This window comes from Falco biarmicus, chromosome 3 (assembly GCF_023638135.1).
Source record: "Falco biarmicus isolate bFalBia1 chromosome 3, bFalBia1.pri, whole genome shotgun sequence".
In the NCBI taxonomy this organism is placed as follows: domain Eukaryota; kingdom Metazoa; phylum Chordata; class Aves; order Falconiformes; family Falconidae; genus Falco; species Falco biarmicus.
In genome coordinates this window covers 113,010,246-113,031,304 of record NC_079290.1, presented here as the reverse complement: position 1 = coordinate 113,031,304, position 21,059 = coordinate 113,010,246, and the positions used below count along the sequence as shown (strand labels likewise).

Below are 21,059 nucleotides of genomic sequence, written 5' to 3'. Positions count from 1 at the left end.
AGTAAAAAAATAAATGCAAACAACCTTTAGAACCAGAAATTTATTGTAGCTTATAGACTTTCCAAACTGACCTGTTACCAATATACACATCTGAAAAGTTATACCCACAGTGGCTACAACTGCATCAGGATGTTTACAACCTTTCAGTCATGATCAGTTTTGGTCTAAAATACAGCAGCTACAGCAACAGTATATGGAAGGATAAGTCTTCTACACATTAACACAGGACAACTGTCAGACATAAGTTAAAAGTTTCCCAGTTTACTTAAAACTAGCAGTTATATTTACCACGTAGAGTAGTCAAAACCATTTCCCCATTTTAGAAATCTAAAATTTTACATAAAAAAACAACCCCAAAAAACGGTAAGCTAGTTGTGTGGGTTCTCTTCCCTGCTTCCAGGTCCATCTACTATTGTAAAAGGCACTCCGCAGCCAAGCGTTACCCCAGATAAAACCCACCACTAGATCCCATTACACACATCACTAGATGAGAATAGGTCTGCTCTGGAAATCAAAACTATAGAAACATTTGGATCCATCCTTATCTTTTAGCTCTTTGAATTATGACCCTTTGTGCCCTCACCCGTTGGCTTGCTTGTCGCTCCTCTAGCACGCGTGCCCAGTGCAACATCTCCCTGCTGCGTCCTGTCAGCCGCCCAGCAGCCTGCGCCGCGCGCGTGGCCTGTGCGCCCCGGGCAGAGGTGGGCTACACTCAAGATCAAAAACCGAACTTTGCTTACCATGCTGAGGAGGGAACGGAGTCCTAGTCCCCTGTTACAAGCAAAACAAGTTACTCTTTTTAATCCACCTCCAAACATAAAAACCAAGTGAGCAGATACTCATTATTCAAGGCTCTGCGTAAGACCAAATAAAGTTAAATAAACAAGACCTGCCTTACAAAAAAACTAGCACTCTCCACCATGGGGGTCATTCACTGATTTTTCGTACCTTTCTGCTACTTCTTTAGAGAAATCCTTTGCAGTTCCCAGTTGGAACTTTGATCAGAAACAACCAAAGTCATCTGGACTTGGAATAGTATTTTACCATGATTCCCAAGGTCTTCCAGTTGGATAATGTATGCTATAGCTTTTCACCAGCAGGTAAACACAATTACTAAGTGTAAACAAAGGCTTAATACACCGACAGTCCAAGTTACCGTACAAGAGGCTACAGGGAATGAGCAGGAGTGTGTTTAATAGAAATGACGCCAGCTATGTCCCAAGCTCCCCCCCCGCCACCGGATTAGAAAAACTGCACAGCCAAAAAGCCCCCGAACGCCCGTCCGTGTAGGCCGGTCGCCGAGGTGCACAGGTACGCAGGGCTCGGGCTTTCCGGCTTCAGTCACCAACGTAACAAATCCACCGACTACATCAACAGCCCGCCCTGTCAGCGGTACGGACAGACCATCGCTGTGCTACAGGCAGCCTCACTGTAACTAACAGCAGCTGTGGCAACACCCCACAGCAACTGCACAATAATTCGTCCACCGTCCAAGTAGTGTTTTTTCCCCCAATAACTTAAAAGCCCTTTACGCCAAGACTTAATTGGAGAAAAGGAAAAAAAAAAAGAAAAAGGTAAAACAGACCACTGTATTGCACAGGGCAGCTGAGCCTCTGCAGAGGTGCCTAAAGCCTTTACTATTTCTCACAAGTTTGTCTGTTCCCTCTGCAAAAATAAAGGAGATTAAAGAAAAGGAAAGAAAAATTAAAACAGAGTGGGGCATGAGCGAACATGGCAGTCAAGGCCAATGACACTGTATTACTGAAACATCTACACTAGATAACTGTGCCCGTGCTCCTGCTGCAGTAGTATGAGCTTTGTAGTATTTCATGCTGCATGGTTTTTTACTTTAGCATGTTTTAAACCCCAGACCCTGTTTTCACTACCACAAATGACATAATTACATAATTCCAATATATTTACAAAATATTAAAAAGTCTGTTAATCTTCTACATATTAACCTCATTCTGCCACTTTACACATGCACTAATTTTGGGAAAAAAATTAAAAGAAATCAACAGGCTGAAATGAGCAGCTTTACCCTCTGTCAACAAGCAATCTTTGCATCTTTTAGAAAAAGGAACAAAGCCAAGTTTGCTTCACTGAGCAAAATGACAGTCCAGAAATTCATGTGCAATGGCTACAGATCTGTAGAGTCACTTAGCTGACATGACATGAAGAAAAAAGTGCAAGGTGGTTCCTCACATAGCGTAAAAAAAATCCAGTCACTGAGGCATGGCTGAAGGAAAGGAGGTGCTAACCACAATTCTAGAAACAGCATCAGGAACTAGCTGACATAACACAAACACTGGGATGTGTGTGGCTTGAATCTACTGGCCAGAATGAATTTTTTTTTTTTTTTTTTTTTTTTTTTTTAAACACCATGAATCCTTGGTAACAATGGAGTGTGTATTACAGTGGAGTCTTCTAGAGCAGAAACAAAGACAAAGGGAACAGCTAGAATCAATAACTGAGGGTAGAGTCATCCCATTCCAGCTGTTGCTGTCTGTTAACATTCTGTTGGTCCTCCTCCTGCTCGCCCTCTTCCTCCTCACTGCTTTCAGACTCTGCACTAGTGATGTCGTCTTCTTCTCCGTCCTCACTTTCTTCTTCCTCCTCCTCCTCTTCCTCTTCACTGCTGTGTTGATCCTCATAAGTCTGTTAAGACAGAAATTAGCTGTTGAAATCATACTGGCCAAAATTCTTTTCATTCTTTGGAATTCAGGCACCAGGCACTGTATCAAGAAAGAGCTGTTACAGCTGCCTTACTGATTTTAGGAGTTCAGCAGTAATTAGGCAACCAGGAAAGAAAAAAGGAAGGAGCGCTCTTTAAAATAGCTTTGTAACATTGCTATCAGTCCTGTCACGCTAAACACTTCTGATGTGTGATCCAGTATCTCAAATTCTACTGGAAAAAGATCCTTCAGGAGGGCTGCACAAAGAACATTAAGGTCACACATCTCTCCTCTTCCTGATTTTCTAAAAACGCAGATGTCAACCACAGAAGAAGAAAGCATCGTAAACAGAGATATTTCAACAATAAATTCTTGCAACTTTGGAAAAAAGCAGACCGTGGTTAAGGTAGCACGCCGCACAATCAGCGCTGGTGTTGGACACTGACCTGTAAAATCCAATTATGCAGCATGACGCTATCACCCATGCAAGATCCCAAACATAACTGCTCTCAGCATTTGTTGCATTCCTTAAAAATTCACAGCTAAGGTCTCTAGTCCGCGTTCAGTGGTTGGTTTTGCTCTACTACCTCTGTCCGTGTACAATCATACCCATTACAGCTGGAGAAGGGCATTTTATTGTTAAAGTGCTGAGACACCAGCTTTACCTCCATCGGGTTCACAGTGATGGTCAGAGCAGAGTCATCCCAGTCCATCTCATTTTCCTTTCCAGTGTCCTGGTCACGCATCGTTCTCTGATGTGCAGCTCTGATTCGGAACACTCCCAGAATAATCATAAAAACCAGGAAACTGACACAAACTACAATCACAACAGTGGCTGTACTTGGAACAACTGTGACAAGAAAACAAAAGGAGTTTCTTAAATGACACTGGTAACTCATACACGATGCTAGTAACTAGTCCTCTGTTTCCACCACCTGCAAGAGGGAAATGGCATTATGCAAGTATTATATGTAGCTTCGCAGAGGCAGCTTGGCTAGGGCCACCTAAAGAGCCAGTTAGAGAATTAAGAACTAAAACTTTTTTCCTTAAGTATAATTACATCAATTTGAAGGACTGACAACACATGGAAAGCAGATTCCACCACACACGCAGACTCCTCTCTAAAATGCCTACTTTTCTTCCTCTCACATCCTACACCCACGCCAAATTAATATAATTAAAACAGAAAGGACAGACACCATGACTTATCAAGGGAATACCGCTGTGGTTCATTCCTCGCGCCAATTCAGAAGAAATACTGTCCCAGTTCCTCAGGGTCCTTTATCCAAGTCTTACAGCCCCCTTAAGACTAGCACACCTCCCATTTTCCAGTGTTCACCCCCCAACAGAAAGCTCTCCTGCTGGCAGGAAAACCCATTTTACTACAGGTTCAGCCAGCCACCCCTCCCTGCCTGGGCAACAGCAGAACAGGGCTGAGCAGCTGCAACCATCGTTAGTCCAACATACCCATTTAAAGTCCGGGGGAAAACCTCCCTGCAGCAAGAAGCCTCTGTGACATTTTAACACCCAAAAAAAGGCAGCTGAACTTCAGTGACTGAGAATTCTTACCTGAAAACGGATGAGGGTTAGCCAAGTTGTGACCAGAGAGATCAACAAATGTGTGATGCACGGGATGAACAAACTGTGGCTGCGCAGCTATGTGATTAGCGTGTTCAGCCGGGTTAGCCGTGTGGATAACGTTCACCTAGGAACAAAAAGAAAATGTTAAACTCCCGAAATGAAAGTTTACATCTGAAGAGATAGAAACAAAAAATAAAAAGTAAAATAAAATAATTTAAAATCCATTCCCCAGAGCAGGCATCTAATTCTCCTTCAACACAGCAATGGCTTTTCACAGGGGACAATCATTCCAATCAGTAGCTCCCCACATGTTACAATTTCTTGTCACAAAACCCTTCAGTTTCACAGTTCTCAAATCTATTTTGGTTAGTCTGGCAAATTGGTGTACAGACACCAGTACTTCAGAATAAAACAGGTAAAGCCAGTTTATTATCAAATGTGACGGTCAGCTATTTTAATCCTGAAGTAACAGTATATACAAAGATACGTAATACATTAATTGCATTTTCTTCATTCCCATCTTTTCTTATTCTGCTGCGTAACTTCAGCTAACAGCAAAGAAAAAAAAATCCATATAGCAGCCAGAGGGTTAAGAAAACCCCTATTTTTCTATAAAGTTTAGCCCACACTTTGCAATAGCTGGCTTTTAGGTACAACTGCAAGCTCATGATTTGAAAAGCACATTTCCCTTGCCAAACAAGCAGAGCTAAATATACCCCTCCCGGGGTGGAACACTGCGATACAGGTACTGACCAGCTGCACAACAGGAAGAGAGCGTGTCTGCTACAGAACCAGGAAAGCATCTGCAGTTCAACAGTTTGGTTAAGATCCCAACTCAAGCTCACAGAATTTCCTCAGGAAACAAAACCACATTACTTCACACAAAAGTGTCTATTCTGCGACACAGGAGGCTCCCCAGCCCACCATAACCAACTAGCGGTAAACACCATTAACTTTACTGTCATCCCTTTGGTCAGCTTTAAAATGTAGAGAATTCAAGCTGAGAGCTGAAAGATGCAGAGAGACAGGACAGTTCCTCTCAGTATAAATAACTTCACATTCCAGCACACGAAACGTTAGCGCCCTTTATGTTATCTTCTGCTGTACTTCCATATATTTAACTTAAGTGTACAAAGTAATAATTAACTTGCACTCTGCTGCAGAGGAAATCAATTTTAGCCCGTCTACACTCTTACATAAGCCCTTATTGTTGTCAATTTAAGCATCACACAAGCAAAACAGTAAATTTTTGAAACCCAGAAGTTAGACATGAAGGCCAGTCAAGTCTCTGGTAGCACTACTCTTACTTATTTGCTAATTTTTTGCTAAATTAATATACTGTCTTTCCAATTAAATCTCTTCAGCTTCACACTTCCATTAGCCATGCCATTTCTTCCACAACACGACAGTTTCACCTCTGTTTAGGCAACCTTACTTAAGAACTGCAGGATTAATAACACATTTACATGAAAAATACAGCCTGAAATGCATGTTTACTAGTATTTATTTACAGGAAAAAAACTAAATCAATAATTGATCAATTATCTATCAGTTGAGGCAACAACTTCCATCCTGTTAGCCATCCATGCTCTACAACTTCTTAAGATCAGTTTACGTACCTCCACTTTAAACTCATTGCTGACATAGCGTCCATTCAGCTCAGAACAGACTAATTTGAACTTTCTGTCAAAGAGAGAAACTGTGTGCCAGTTTCTGTAGTGTATCAAATGCAAAACTTCTTCGTAACTAGCCATAGTATCCACTCCTGTAGAGAGAAATGAACAAGTAAAACAATTACTTTGCAAAAGACTAGTTCAACATCATATACCTGACAAATACTGCTCTCTGTCTGCAATTAAGTGTTCTTGACTGCAAGATTTACAGTTAGTAGAAAAAAAGGTAACACCACAGACACACACACACGGCTCCACTGAAATTCTGAGGATTTTGTGATAAAATCCTAGACCCAGTTAGTCTTTGAAGGGATTCCGGGAGTCCTCCTTTCAAAAACGTTAACATATTCTGAACACAAAATGGAAAGGAATGATGCGTGCTCCTAGGCACTGGATTATCTATCTGTGCAAGGAACAAGCCCTACCCAGGGCAAAGAGTATTTCACTTCCACAGTCCAGAAGTAACCTGCAATATGGGACATCAGAGAGGAACAGAAAGGAGGTTCTAGAACGATGTATTTTCTAGAATCACAGCTTTCCACAAAATAGTTCTAACACCTCTGAGCTTGAAATTCTAGTCAAAACCAAAAGTAACTGGAGTAAGGTTTTACAAACCATTTCTTTAGCACACTGTTCCCATTATCACGGTCTTTACATCCTTCCTACAAAAAGACGAAGAGTAGTAACCCCTACCTGTGATTATCATGCCCAGGTTGGAACTACTCATCTCAATGCCTTTCTGCTGTAACCGTGTCATGTCGATCTCCAGGCTTTCTTGTTCCTGATTTAGTTCCTCTCCTAGCACTGTCACCTCACAGGTATCCAAGTTATGCATGATCTCTTCAGATACCAAAGACTCTTGTACTAAAAAGCAGAGGAAAAGCCAGAGGTAAGCAGATATAAAAGGTGAAGCAGACAAGAGCACAGGAGCTATCAAATGTCACATGCAAACTCAATTCTTCTTCCAGAACAAATATTAAGATCTGGGCTTGCAGTAAAGAGAGCAAGTATTCAGGAAATAATGACTGAAAAAAGCCCCAAAACTCAAAATACAAACAAGAGATATTTACGTGAAGGTAACGGCCTGGACTTACTACCATTTCTGGAGAAATTTTTGTTAGCCCAGAGCACAGTACCTACACCTTCTCACAGGAGATATACACCTTCCTTTCCCCTACTAGATTCGATACTAGAAATCCACACCGCTTTGCAAGAGGAAGATCCTCCAACGTGATCACTGAATGAGGTGAGCATAGCAACGTTCCTAGGCAGAAAAGGATGTTACCTGTGGGATCTTCATCTCCATCTCCCTCTGGCTCCACCTCCCGAGTAATGGTGCTTATTATGCGAAGCTCAGGGAAGAGGGCAACACCCTCAGAACTCTCAAACTCTGAAGCAGAGCGGGCAAAATGGTTGATGCCACTAAGGCTGATTTTTGGTTCCTCTGGCTGCAAGACCATCACATATCCCTCCACAGAAGGGATGGAGACGCAGGCCTCTTCACTGAAGCATCTGTGAGATACAGAAGCAGTTTTGCACAGTCAGGGAGGCTATTTGAGAGGGAGGCACAATTATGCAGAGTAATTGCTTTATGAATTTTTTAAAAGCTCTCTCAGACCCAGGAGTCTTAGATAAATTCATCAGCCACGTTGGAAAAGAAGAATTACCTACCAAGGGAGCAATCTCACAATTAATTTTTACTTACAGTTAACATTTAGCCCCGTTTTCTATGTTATGGCTAACAGCCACACAGAACACCTTTCCTGAAGGCTGTGATGCTGGAGACATACAGAATACCCCTGCAGTAAGCTACTCCCTTCCTTACACACTCCTTACTACGTTCTCAGGAAGAAAACGGAGTGCTGGTGTAGAAAACATTTGCCGTATTCAAACGCGTGATGGCTGCACACAGCAAGGCTCCTTTGTTTACCACAACTGAGACACATCGTTCCAGGCGCGGCACGTTATTGCAGCACTAGGGACGTACTTGACAACGCTGGAGATTTTCAGCCTCCGAATCCCAGGTGTTGGGAACTGGCGGGAGTTCAGATAGGAGATGTGCTGCATGGCCTTATCAACTCTGTCAATATCATCCCCTTCTAAGGTCAGCGTTGACTGACTTGGGTTCATGTGGATCTGAAACAACGGGGGGGAAGAAGAGCCAAACAGTAACATAACCTGGCATTTAAAACTGGAAGTTCAGCACTGCTTAGCCTGGTAAGTGCTAGGATAATTACATCTGTGTTCAAAGCAATAAGGCTATTTTTCACTGGTCTTGTAGTACACACAGTCTGACTTCCCATCTCACTTCCTTATTCCAGTGGAATGTATTTACTGTTTTGTCCTTTAGGAAAAAAATCTAGGGACTTATGGTTCTGATGTCAAGACTCTAGTAATATGTTAGAGAAACAGCCAATACAAAGAGAGAAATTTAGCTCTGTCCACACAATCTTGCTACTACAAAAAGGCATGCAAGTCAGTCCCATTCCAAGCTGCCTGCTAAGAATCGCTGTCTTTCGTTATACAGCCGGGTATAGCTGGTAAAACAAGAGAGGCTTACAAATACAGGATTTCTCTTCAAGACTTACAGAGAACACAGTAACTTTCATCCTTAAACCCCACTAAGACCACATCTAGGCAAGAAAGATTTCCTAGTTTTCATGGAATTTTAATGCAAAATGTCACAATAGATTAGCTTGTTCTATTTGGGACACCCCTAACTCTGCCAGCAAAACTTGCAACTATTACCAGCAAAGCAATAAATGTGATCCCCTTAATTCATGTGCAACTTTACCTTCACACCTTTGCCAACGCCATCAGTCATTTGCAAATCCAGTCCCTCTTTGCAAGTATACAGGCAATCTATCACTTTCTTGTTTTCCAGTTTACCAGAACGAATCATCAAACCTGCCAGATTGCCTCGGAAAAACTGAGCCATGTGGAGTTCACCACCTTCATAAAGGGAGGAAGGAAAAAAACCTTTATACATTTTGATTCTTTCCACTTTTCTTTTCTTTGGTAAAACATCAAATATGTTTTCTGGTACCACAAAGTATTATATACATGCGGGTTAGTTTTTATCCATTCTGGGTGTTAACCTTGTGATTATGTTCAAGCATAAAGACAGGATTAAACAGTTCACCATGCATATGGCCTTCAGAACAGGTGTGGCCATCTGGAACTGTGAAACTAAGGCTAATATTTCCGTAACAAACATTTCAAAAGAAATCGCCCATACAGCGAGGTGGTGTTCTCCAGAAATGACAGACAGAACCGACGAGATGAACTATGAGAGCTGAACCTTTCTCAGGTTCAGGTAACGCTCCCACCGGTCGGCTCTCTACAGCACAGGCAATGCCCACCAGCAGACAGCACCCTTCCTCTCAGTGCTCGTTACCCACATCTAAACTGATCATTACACGCTCTCTTTACACTCAAGGAACAGAAAGAAACGTCACAAAGTGATTAGACTCATTCTGAAAAAGATGTCTAAGAGGGAACTGCTCCCCTCCAAAGGTGCTGCCTCCTCTGCAGGGATCCAAGCCAGCAGTTCAGGCTCAGGTAACTTATTTCCAGATCGCTGAGTGACGTCTGAAGAACTGCAACCCAGTAAGCCCCTTCGCTGATCAGACTTTTTGAAGATGACATCACGACGATCACTTAGTCAGTCTTGCTAAATAACAGGGCCACAGACCAACCCCCAGAAATTTGCATTCCAAGGTCATCACTTACTAAGCTACCCGATTTTTAGAAAGATGTCTAAGCTTGTTTTGAAGATTCTAAGTCCTAAAAGACCCCCAGCAGAACACAATATAATTTTCAGTAGTGAAATCTCCTGTTGGAAATTATATAGTTTCCAGTTCAGACCTGTACAGCTCCAGCTTCTAGCCCCCGGACTGTTACCTCCTTGCTAAATCAAGGTGTGATGCACACCTAGAAACCTCTAGTCAATTCTATCTAGACTATCCCAAGAATTCTTACACTTCACAGAAAGAGTACTTATCTTGAACACGTTTTTAGAAACAAACACCGGTTTTAAGCGTCTCGACTTGAGACACAAAATCCACCAAACTATCATTAAACATTTCTAAGAAAATAAAACCCTGTAGCCAACTTGAAATACCTGGTAGCCAAAGCTTTTATGCCCATCCACTGTAATTAGAACTTCATATAAATTTCTGATCAAGTGAGTATCCACTGTAAATTACAGGCCTGTCTTTGAGTTATATACAACCAACCTGAACTAAGTATAAATCAGTCTTCAAGCAGGGAGCAGAGCTACCTGACTCCCAAAGGTCCTTTCCAACCCATGGAATAATTCTATAATATGCACACATACCTACATACCAATATTTATATAGGATGAGGTGCATATGTTTTAACAAAACTCGGTGAAAGAAATTTAGCTGATATTTTACATCAGTAACTTATTTTACACCACTTCACTGAAATCACAATGGTTGTAGATTTGTACATGGATGTGCATTTGGATGCAACCAACCCCCGCCCCCCCCCCCGCCCCCCCCCCCCCAAAAAAAAAAAAACCAACACAAAAAAGAAAGCAAAAAAAAAAATCAGCTGATGAAGCTCTGGAAATAGAAGCACAATGAAGAAACAAACAAGCCTAGGAGAGGATTATGTGAAGGTCAATGGGCCAAATGCAATGCCTGCATTTCATGCTGTGTGCAAGATGAAGCAATGTCTTGGCTTAAAAATGAAATAAAACAGTAGGGAAAAAACTCCAGCAACCTGCAGAGGTCTCAGGCACAGTTTCATTGTCATTTTCATTTCCTGTATATTCTGTAGAAAAGCAAGACAAAGAATGGGACAATAGGGAAAGGACCAAGTAGTTACAATTTGGCAAACTCTCTTATCACAAAAGTAGTACAAAGGAGCACTTCCCCCAAGAAGTCTGTTTATACTCAACCCAGCTTCTCAAGGTTTATGAGTTCTTTGAAACACGCATAGCTGCAATGCAGGGAAGGAACATCACTGTGTTGTTACAAGAACATAACATTCATGACAAGACAACCTGAAGAGCCCCATACAGAAGCTGCAGTAAAAACAGTCACACCAGAGAACACTTCAACCACAGATACTCAATCTCACACAAACCACTATTAGTAACGAGATCAATTGGCTCAGTATTTTCTCCTCTCCTAGCTACTGAAGGGGAAACGAAGGTACAATCCAGCCTACATCAGCAAATCACCAAAAGTTATTAAATGCTGATCAAAAGGAGCTATTACCAACCCAAATCTTTTCTCATAGCAATAGTATTTTATCTATTAAGCAGTCAATTTATCAGATGGAAGCATGGGGAGACTGGGATGGATGGACCAAAAATGAGAAACGGCTTTTAATCTTTTTACAATAAATGTTAAAAGAACTTTTTCAAGAGCATAAAATCTCTTTCCTCTTAAGAGGCGAGCTGTATATATAACTTAGAGCAGTCTGGTTTATTTTAAAATCTCTGTAAGACAAAGAGGATGGCCTTAAGCACTAACTTCACTTCCTTGACATACTTTTTCCCCCATGTTCTAACCCCCTAGAAATCAGGCTTTTGGTGGAATTTTTAAAACATACTGCCTCAAGTTCTTGTATTCCAGACTTTAATGCTCCTATTTCAGTCTGCTGTCATTAAAAATAAAATTCACGTCAGAAGAAATTAAAGAATCATACAAAAGGTGCCGGTGTGAGAGCAGGAGTTTTTAAACTAAATGTATATGCTTTTGTTAGGATGCAGAACATACATGGAAGCCATCATACAATCCATACACTTAGCTGGAACAGAGTTTCCAAGCTCCAGTTTCTTGAAAACCAGCTACTATAGCTTCCCTTGAGCTAGAAGAGATAGTTGGAAAGTCACAAACAGAATAAGACGAATTATGGAGAAAATAACTGACTCGAAGGGACAACAGAATTAATTTAGCACTGAAAAAAACAGTAATACTGAAAGACAGTGAACTTGTTGCAAAACAGTAAATTTGATGGAGAGGGTATTTTGATAACGTAACTTTCATTCACACTTGAAAGCCTTAAAACTCAAAAGAGAAAAGAAACATTTTAAGACAGAAGACTGTTAATTTGATTAAAACGTCTCAAAGCTTTCCATTTGTCATTCATTCACCAGCTACTTCTCTGCATTGCTGCAGACTGCAACTACAGTTACATTCTGAACTACAGTTGAAAGATGAATAATTTAACACTTTTATCTCTGACCAAAAAGATCAGCTTTATACCAGCTAGGGTGAATAATTTAATCAGCAAGCAAGCGTTTCCATTCAGGACTGTGAAGCAAGAGCTTTGTTTCAAAGATCTCTGATAACCAGCGTCCATGTTCAGATGCATTCTTCTCCTTTTTCTCAGGCTTTGAAGAGTAGGTGTCTCAAGTATTACAGCACATGAATCAGCATTTTACAGCTTGAAGAACACCGTGTTTTAAGCCACAGTCTGCATACAATAAAGCAGATGCTTTTTATATTTATTTTTATAAGCAGAAATGGTACAATATCCAAGAGACAGCATCACTTGCGTTGCTTAGCTGAACTGTCTGCTGGTCATGCTTCCATTTATGAGAATACTTTTTCTACAATATGCTTGTCAACCTACTTGAAATTAAGCATTCTGCTTAGTAATATGAAGTATATGATGTATTCTTACAACTGTTATTAAAAATAAGCTATCTATATTCCAACGGTTACCACAAAAATCACTTGGCTGAGTAGCTTTCTATTTCGTACGCACCTGTAGCCAGCGAGCAAAGAAACACTCAAGGAAAAAGACTAAAAGAGGAAACGTGATACTAGCTAGGAGCAAAAATAATCTGCAAAAGACAAAACAAGTGATCTTTCATGCCCTGAAAAGATCTGCTGTGTACTTCTAGGGTAACCACAAAGATCTCTTTTAAAATAAAATAAGTTAATTAAATATTAACAATTGTAAATAGCTACCTTGCCAACATGCTCCAACTACTAGCTGCGTTTCTATCTTTGAAGGATGAAGTGGGTAATCTTCCGTCACCGGGAAAGGATCATATGAAACACCATCTACATAAAGAGTTACCGCAGGAAATTCAACATTGAGGACATAATGATGCCACTCTTTGTCACACACCTGAGTAAAGAAAGTTTTAAAAATTGTACTTTATTATTTTTTTTTTAATTTCAGTTGAATAACTGATCTGAAGCACATTCTGCATACACATACATGCAGACATATTGACAACCTATAAGTCTGTATAGACATGCTTCACACATATGGCACGCATCTGAAAAAAGCAACCCAACTGTCAAGCATTTATAAATAGTTTCTTTTCTTCTATTGCCAATATAGAAAGCTGCATGTATTTCCGTTCCTTTGATTTTTAAAATATCTAATAACAGCATATTTCAATTTAAAAATACGTATCTACATGCAAGCACATTCTGAAATGCTGTTGTAACACATCCTTACTTAACAAAGGACCTGTCTTATTTTCAGAGAAAAAATGTGACCATTTTGAACAGAAGAAAGCCTCCGACAACAGAACTATTTATAGTGAAAGCTGATTAGCTTTTGGAAAGTAATAGTCTTCCTATAAGGGCATATATGGGCATTTTACCATTAAAACGGTATACACTGCCCTGCACAGAAAACAGGATATAGAGATGTATGTTAAAATGTAACTCACTGTTAGGTAACTGGCAAAACAGACCCGTAATAGTAACTGTATGGCAGTGTGAAAAAGAATTAAGAAATTCTTCCATTATCCTGTTAACACTTTCCTCTGCAAAAATGTCGCGTGCTCAGAAGTACTTTAATGCTATAACCAAACCAGAACACCTGCTCTGCTCTCATGCACGCTACCTTAGTGCATTTGGTGAAGGTACCCGGCATCACAGCTAAAAGACCAACGCTGTATTTTCACATATAAATCCACTTTTTCCTACCTTTCAGGACAATGACTTGTACTTTATTTCATGAGTATCCCACTGGGTTTAATAAAATCACTAAACCAGTATTTTCTATTTAAAATGAAAAGGTATAGCTGGATCTATCTCTGATGCCTGATCACAAATAAGAGTCAGCATTGCTGGGTTCTATAAAACAAGACATCAGGAGCAAGGAGTTGCAAGAAGTATTTATTAACAATTATACTACCACGAAGTTTAGTCTCCAATGTTTTTCACTGCATTGTAACAACCTACCGGCTGTCCTTCCAAACTTACTTGATTTAATTTCCAGTGGAATTCAGCAGGTTTGTACGTTTTTCCCTCTGACGGATCTTGGCGGAAGAGGAAAACAAGTCGGCAGTTGTGAATATAGAGTGTGTAGTGGTGCCGGTTCATATCTGCACAAGAGTGTTAATTAACATTATTTTCTGTAAACCTTAAGACCTCCACAAAATTCACCTCTTCTGTAATTTCATACACAAATCTCCAAGTAACTGATAGGAAGAAACAAATGCAGAAGTAAATCAGGCACGCTTAGAGGAATGTGATAAATGTTTGTAATAGTAGTTAGGGCAAACATTCTTGAAGGATCTGTGAGTAATACGCTGTACAATAAATAAGACATGTCTATCTCGAAATCCAATCTAAACCAAGGCACAGGACTGAAGAGGCAGATATAAACCTGCCAGCAGGAGAAAGAGAGCTCTATTTGCAAATAGAAGAGCTTTTTTGTTACAAATGAGTAGCTTTTACTGCATTTAGTTACTGTTTTAGAACACATACACATGATGGCAGGTGGACACGCTTTCCTAAGAGAAAACTATGCAATTGTAGCTCTAAAGGATTTATCGTGGAAAATAAATACAAAGGTGAGATGCTAGAGAAACAGGTAAGAGTAAGGAAAAGAAACATTTTAGCTGCATCATCCATTCCATGGCATGGGTGAGTCAAGAAAGGATGGAATGAAAAAATACCCAAATCATGTCAATCTTTCAGCCTGACAGCATTAAATCCGACTGTATTGTCCCAGTGCAATATATTCAGAATTGCCTCCCTCCAAAAAATCTAGTTCCAGTCTTTCAATATTGCATAACGTAAGACTGAAATGAAGGCAAATCGTATCTATACTACCAGAAACTATCAGGTGCAAAAGCTACGTGGTTAGGTCAAATCAAGTAATGAAATAGGAAAACTTCTTTTTAAGGTCTGCCTACTGTGTACTTTAAACCAGCTAAAACTGCATTTAAATTTGCCTTTTTTCTCCAGTTTACTTACTTGCATGCAGAGTCTAAAGCTTTGGGTTTTGATTAACAGGAATGGGTGAAGGTAAGGAAAAGAGAAGAATATTTGTACCCGGTTCTGAATGACAGTCACTTTTCTCCTGTTCAAGGAAATGCTTTTAGGGTATTATAAATGCTGTGAAATCTTTCTTATTTAAAAAAAACCAGTAATTTAAAATATACTTGGCATAGCTTCCATTGAAAAACCTAGCAGCACTTTCAACAAAGTATCTTTCTAATACACTGGACAAATTCACTGCTCCAGCTAACAAAGACAAGAATTATTTTACCCCCATTAGACAGCAATTATGAAAACAGGGTTATCAGATTTCCCTCTTATTAATAGTGTCTTCAAAATGATTGTGTCTGTAGGATTCACAGAGACATAAACTAAGCACAGGGTGAAAAAAAGTTTCATCACTGGAGAAAGAGAAATCATCTCTTCCTAGAAAAAAAAAATACAAGAGCAAATGCCGTCACCAAACCTCACATAAGTATCTTAATGATTTTAGGCAGCATCAAGAATAAGGCTATCTCTGGAGATGCAAAATCAAGACTGCATTGCCAGAATAAGTCATCTACCATGGCAAATAGAAATGCGTAACGTAAATTGAAACAGAATTAGAAAAACAAGTCTGTCTAATGTGAAGCTAGATAATCTAAGGCCATGCCTACAGGTAAGCATAATAAAGAGTGACTTTTACAGTCCATTTCATTTCCAAGAAAAACCTAACCCAGAGAAAAAACTTAAGGTCCCACATAAAAACAAACAAAACTCAACAATGAGACTACTTATAAGTGAAGTACTGACAAACCTGTCTTGTCTGAATTGCACAGGATTGTCTCTTTCTCTTTGGTTCCAGGCCCATGCCTCATCCATACAGAAATCATGAAGGGCTCTTTTAGATTGAGTGTGACAACACCATCTGGAATCTTCACAGCTTGCGTGCCATTAAACTCAAAGACTTGGTCACTGTCATGACCATTATCAGTAGGAAGTCCTATTGTCCAGTTAGCAGCACTACTTGGAGGGGGAAGTAGCTCAGCTGTGCCAGAAGAAGCACCTACAACAGAAACACTCAAATGAAAAAAGGCAGAAACTAGAAAATCACAGCTCGTTTCAAACCAAACTGTTTTTCTGAGCACTACTTTTTCAGTACCGTCAGGGTTACGCGCTACCATCACACACCAAGCAAATCTCCTTTTAAATAATGTGGCACTAAGAATGGACACCTGATGTCATGATGATTTCCATAAATTTTACTTCTGGGTAGACAATCTCACTGAAATTGTTTTGCTTACCATCTCTACAGCTGTAGTGCCTCACTCTATCTCAGGAGCCATTACATTAATACCACTTGCCCCTCAGGTCCACGAACATGATGCCTTTCTCCTGACACTACACTAGTTGTAAGACTCACATCCATCCAGCTGAAGAGGACTGCATGAAGCATCCCCTCCCAGATCACTGTCTGATAATATCATGGTCAAGGAGCAACAATACCCGCAGGTACTCTGCTTGCTGGTTTTTCCCCAATTCAAGCTGAAATCGTTATTGTCACAGTGACCTCATCAGGGAGCAGCTTAGGAATTGCCCAGGTCTCTAGGGTTACGCTGTATTCACACTTCCAATTGACTTCACCTGAAGTTGAAGACATAAATCACGAGTGGTGTTTTGTCCTGTAATCTCAAATCTTCCCTACTGACTATGAAGGACTCAAACTTTTCATCAGACCTTTAACCGCAGCGTGTGTGTATGCCAAAGTGCCCTTTATTCCTAGGGCAAGCATAGTGTAAGTTTAATTGATACAAGTAACCTGTTTTTTTTCCAAACCACACTTCCTTGATTTTCTCATCTACCTTTTCACCACGTATTTCTTACATTGCATCCTTCATATCCATCACACCTCAGAAAAACAGAGAGGTTTTAATGGCTACACCCTTCTGCATATATAGCATTCTTTCAGCTCTTGAACATGAACCTCATGTGAGGGAAATTATGAGTCTATATAAGCTAGCAGAGAGGCAGAAGAGATTCTTTACTGCATTTGGGAATCATTTCAAAAGTCACCTAATTTTATGCTTTTTACTGTCTGCTAGGAAAAAAGTTGGATGAAACTACATGCAAACAAAGACTGTATCTACTCACTGATTTGTGGTCTAACATAACATTCAAAGAAAAACTAATAAGCAAGAAAGACCACTTTATTTCAAAGAAAGCATTCTTACCACAGAGTCTGTGAATGGATTTCTCAGAGTAGGTGTCTCTGTCACAGCCTTTACCAATATGGTTGGTTTCTAGTTCAACTGTTGCTTGAATGGAGGTTATTGGCTCATCACACGTCTCCAAACGCATACCGGGGAAGAGAGCTAACGAACCAGTACCAGGCTCATACTCTATTCTTTTGCTCCAACCTGTACATTTATCCAAAGAAACAGTATTAAAAATCTCTCACATTTATCTGAAGGAACTGGCAAATGCTAAAAGCAGACAGGAAGGTGATCGAACTCACCTTGCCAGCCAGGCTTGCATGTTGGCTTAAGGCTAATTTTAACCAACACATCCTCAGCAGCTCTCTTCTTCCCACAGTCGTACGCTGTTACTGTCAGTTTATACTGATGTTCTTTACCATAGTTTAACTTTTCTGTGTTTTTTATATAACCTGACACACACACACACACAAAAAAAAAAAAAAAAAAAGGAAAAAGGCAATCATCAGACATCAATACCTACTCATTTTCCAGCGTCACCACTGCATTGAATGCATCCAGGTACCACATATGTACTTCATATAGGTACCAAGACTTTAGCAGACACACCTGCAAGTGAATTAGCCCTTCACTATTTGACCTTTCAATGCCAGACATCAGGCCCAGATCCTTAAAAATTAAATAAATCTAGAAATGAGCAGACATACAAAGAACAGCAGGTATATACTAACCTGGCTCTTAGTAGCATATTATATTACTCAAAATGAAACTGTCCACAGGTGGCAACTGATACATAAATTGTTTGGCACACGTCAGGATTCTCTTAACTATTTTAAATTCACACATCCATGAAAATTATCCACTGGCAACGTGGATCCCCAAAAATCTCAAACTGAAGCCCACTAAAAGCTGTCTGGCTTTGTTTCATTAGCTTGCTTGAACCCCTCTGAAGGCTCCACAGATCACTAGCGGAAATTACCTAAACAAATCGCTACACTTCAAAACCAATAACCATGATACTGTCATCTCCAGAGCACACCTGAGCACCTCAAATATGAAAAGCACATGCATGGAATCCCATTTCTGAAAGCTAATTAGCAAAATCTATCCTAATACAGAATAGAAAACTACAGGCAACTAAAAAAAAGCCTGCTAAGAGCTGGTTTAAAATAAAACATGGCTACCGTATTTCCTTAATTTTGAAAAGCATTTTAGAAGAAACAACACACATGCAACACACCATCTGTTCCTTACATCAGTAGATAGCACATGGTATCGGCACTGAAAGACACCTCACTTTTCATCATCAATTCAGATAGCCAAAGTCAACACCTCCATTTAACTACACTGTAGGAAAGGGTTAAAACAGGGCTTTAAAATTTGATGCTGACCAGTCTAAAGTCCTGTTCTTAGGGCAACAAATTATAGTAATTCCCACTCCATCTCGCATTGTGTTCTTACCATCTTTGTCAATAGCAAAAGGTACGTCCGGAGTTACAATTTCATAATTGCAAATCTGGCTGAACTGAGGAGAACAATCTGCATCCACCGCTTCCACTTTCAGGATGTTGTCATACCTCTTCCCTTCAATAACTGTTGCCTTGTATGACTTCTCTTTGAACACAGGAGCATACTCATTAACATCATTCACCTGAATATGTACTGTTGCTCTGGGAACAAAACACAAATGTCAGTTCCCTACACATTGCAAAACTTCCATTCATGCAAGGAAGCTGGTAAAACAGCTCCCTCTTTTCCAGATGAGTCTATCCTGCAGAATTTAAGCTCCCAGAAAGAAGTGATCAATGACTAATAAAACTAATAATCTCAACTACCCTGACTAGGAAAGCAGCAGATGCTTTTCCAGCATGTTGCAATATAATTAATTCAGTGTAGTTCTAGGTTATTGCTTACTATTGCTGTTTATTCGTGAATAAAATTCAAACACTTGTACTGTAACTATTAAATTGCCACCATTTTACAGAAATACAAAATACAGCTGTGACAAAATAGGCTTTTACTTCTGTTAAACCAATACAATCCTTTTAGTTCCTTCCTGCTGTCAGAGTATTTGATATAAACATCCAATTTTTATTTCATGTGAACAAGTATGACAGTTAAGACTGGTCTTGGTCCAAGAGCTCAGTCAAGTGCATTTGATCGGCCTTCTTTTGCTAATAAAGTACTAAGCTGTGCAAGTCAGAGAAAACTGGCTTGTTTCTTGGATGTAGGAATGACAAATCAGCCAATTTAAATGGAAGAATCACAGAAGTGGAAGATACACTTCAATACATTGTATAGCTAGCTAGACAATCCTAAACAGACTGGATCTTGAATTCGGTCCTTTCACACTTGTCACTGATTGCTGGTATATACAGAATAGGAAAATAATGCAGTTTCTGACACCGACCAAGAGGAAGAGGTGAATAATGAATAATGAAAAGTATCTGGAATGTAAACCAATAAAGAATTCAAATACTACAGTCCTTCCATAAAAGCAAAAGTTTTCTAATGCTTATTCTAAAAAAAAAAAAAAAAAAGGAAAAAAAAAGTATTTAAGGTTTTATTTTATCCTATGCGCTACATAAATGCCACCAAAAATGGCCTTCTGTACCAAACAGACTTCATAAAAACATTAACACAGACAGCCATGGGCCAGGGAAATTTCAACAGTGGTTTGCAGGTGCTGGTCTTGGAAACCCATCAATCTGCTGAGGGAAAAGAGATGCAGAGCATGCTGCTTCATCTGTACTAGTTCGTTCCATAGCCATGAATATGATTAACCACAATTTTTATCAGACCCATCAGGAAAAAGCTTCTACCTCAATTAACCAGCACAGGTAGAAAAATACAGTAAGTTCTACAGCGTGGAGAAGGAACTGTATACTATCAAACTGGACAAAGAACCTAATTCCAGCCAAGCCAACAAAACATTTGTTGCCATCTTACTCTTTAAAATATTTCTTCAAAAGTCAAACTGAGTATCAAACAGAGTTTGAGGGCACACCTATTTTCTCTAAGTGTAATCCTTCAGAAGGTAACTTTCTGCTGCCTTTTCGAAGCATACAGCTCAGCGTAACAAGGTTGCATTCCTCACCAAGGTGACTGCTGCTAGTCTAGTCCTCATCTTACTCGTGCCCTTCTTTGCTTCGCGCAAATGGTAATCTTCCGTATGCTCTGCAGATGTTTACACCAGGGTGTTAAAACAGTTATTCTCAAGTGGATTTTCTAGAGAGCATTTCACATTGTGCTTTTTTCTTTAGATAAAGATTAGCTAAAGATTGCTTTGTTCCCATTCTTTCATCTAGGCAGAGACGAACCTTATGCCACCGGTCTTGCTTTTTTTGGTGAGGCCATCTGAAATAATGGCAACATGTAATGCTTTTCCATTTTGTCAACTTTCATATAGACTGACTTCTTGAACCTCTTGAAGTTCTTTTTCGTTTTTAGAAACCGAATTCTGAAGCAATGTCCAGGCTTGGTATCCCACGCCAACTCTTTAAATCCACTCAAGCCAGATTTTAAGTATAAGAACAGTTTTCCTGCTTCTATCCCCACAGTATTTTCGAAGGTAAATTCAGCAACATCAGGGGATAAAGCAATATCATCTAAAATACGGCTAAAGAGATGTCAAAACAGTTCACGTTCGTTTTGCTGCTATTTATACTGCCATTATATGGAAGTCTTAATTCCAGTATTAACACT

At 39.8% G+C, this 21,059-nt stretch overlaps 1 protein-coding gene across 4 annotated transcripts in view; it reads right to left on the bottom strand.

The window, feature by feature from the left end:
• Positions 1-25: 25 nt before the first annotated feature.
• Positions 26-21,059, bottom strand: part of CLSTN1 (calsyntenin 1) — a 39,960-nt gene continuing 18,926 nt past the window's right edge. For 2 of the 4 annotated variants that reach the window (XM_056330553.1, XM_056330554.1), the window contains 15 exons: positions 18,816-19,024; positions 17,657-17,806; positions 17,373-17,558; positions 15,959-16,207; positions 14,140-14,261; positions 12,883-13,045; positions 10,679-10,729; positions 8,724-8,881; positions 7,917-8,065; positions 7,215-7,441; positions 6,623-6,793; positions 5,876-6,021; positions 4,245-4,380; positions 3,341-3,525; positions 26-2,658 (listed from right to left, as the gene is read on the bottom strand). In XM_056330553.1, coding sequence (XP_056186528.1) covers positions 2,464-2,658; positions 3,341-3,525; positions 4,245-4,380; positions 5,876-6,021; positions 6,623-6,793; positions 7,215-7,441; positions 7,917-8,065; positions 8,724-8,881; positions 10,679-10,729; positions 12,883-13,045; positions 14,140-14,261; positions 15,959-16,207; positions 17,373-17,558; positions 17,657-17,806; positions 18,816-19,024 — 2,497 coding nt within the window. In that variant the 3' untranslated portion in view covers positions 26-2,463. The remainder of the gene's footprint in view (positions 2,659-3,340; positions 3,526-4,244; positions 4,381-5,875; positions 6,022-6,622; positions 6,794-7,214; positions 7,442-7,916; positions 8,066-8,723; positions 8,882-10,678; positions 10,730-12,882; positions 13,046-14,139; positions 14,262-15,958; positions 16,208-17,372; positions 17,559-17,656; positions 17,807-18,815; positions 19,025-21,059) is intronic. The other 2 variants (XM_056330555.1, XM_056330558.1) reach the window with 1 other exon arrangement.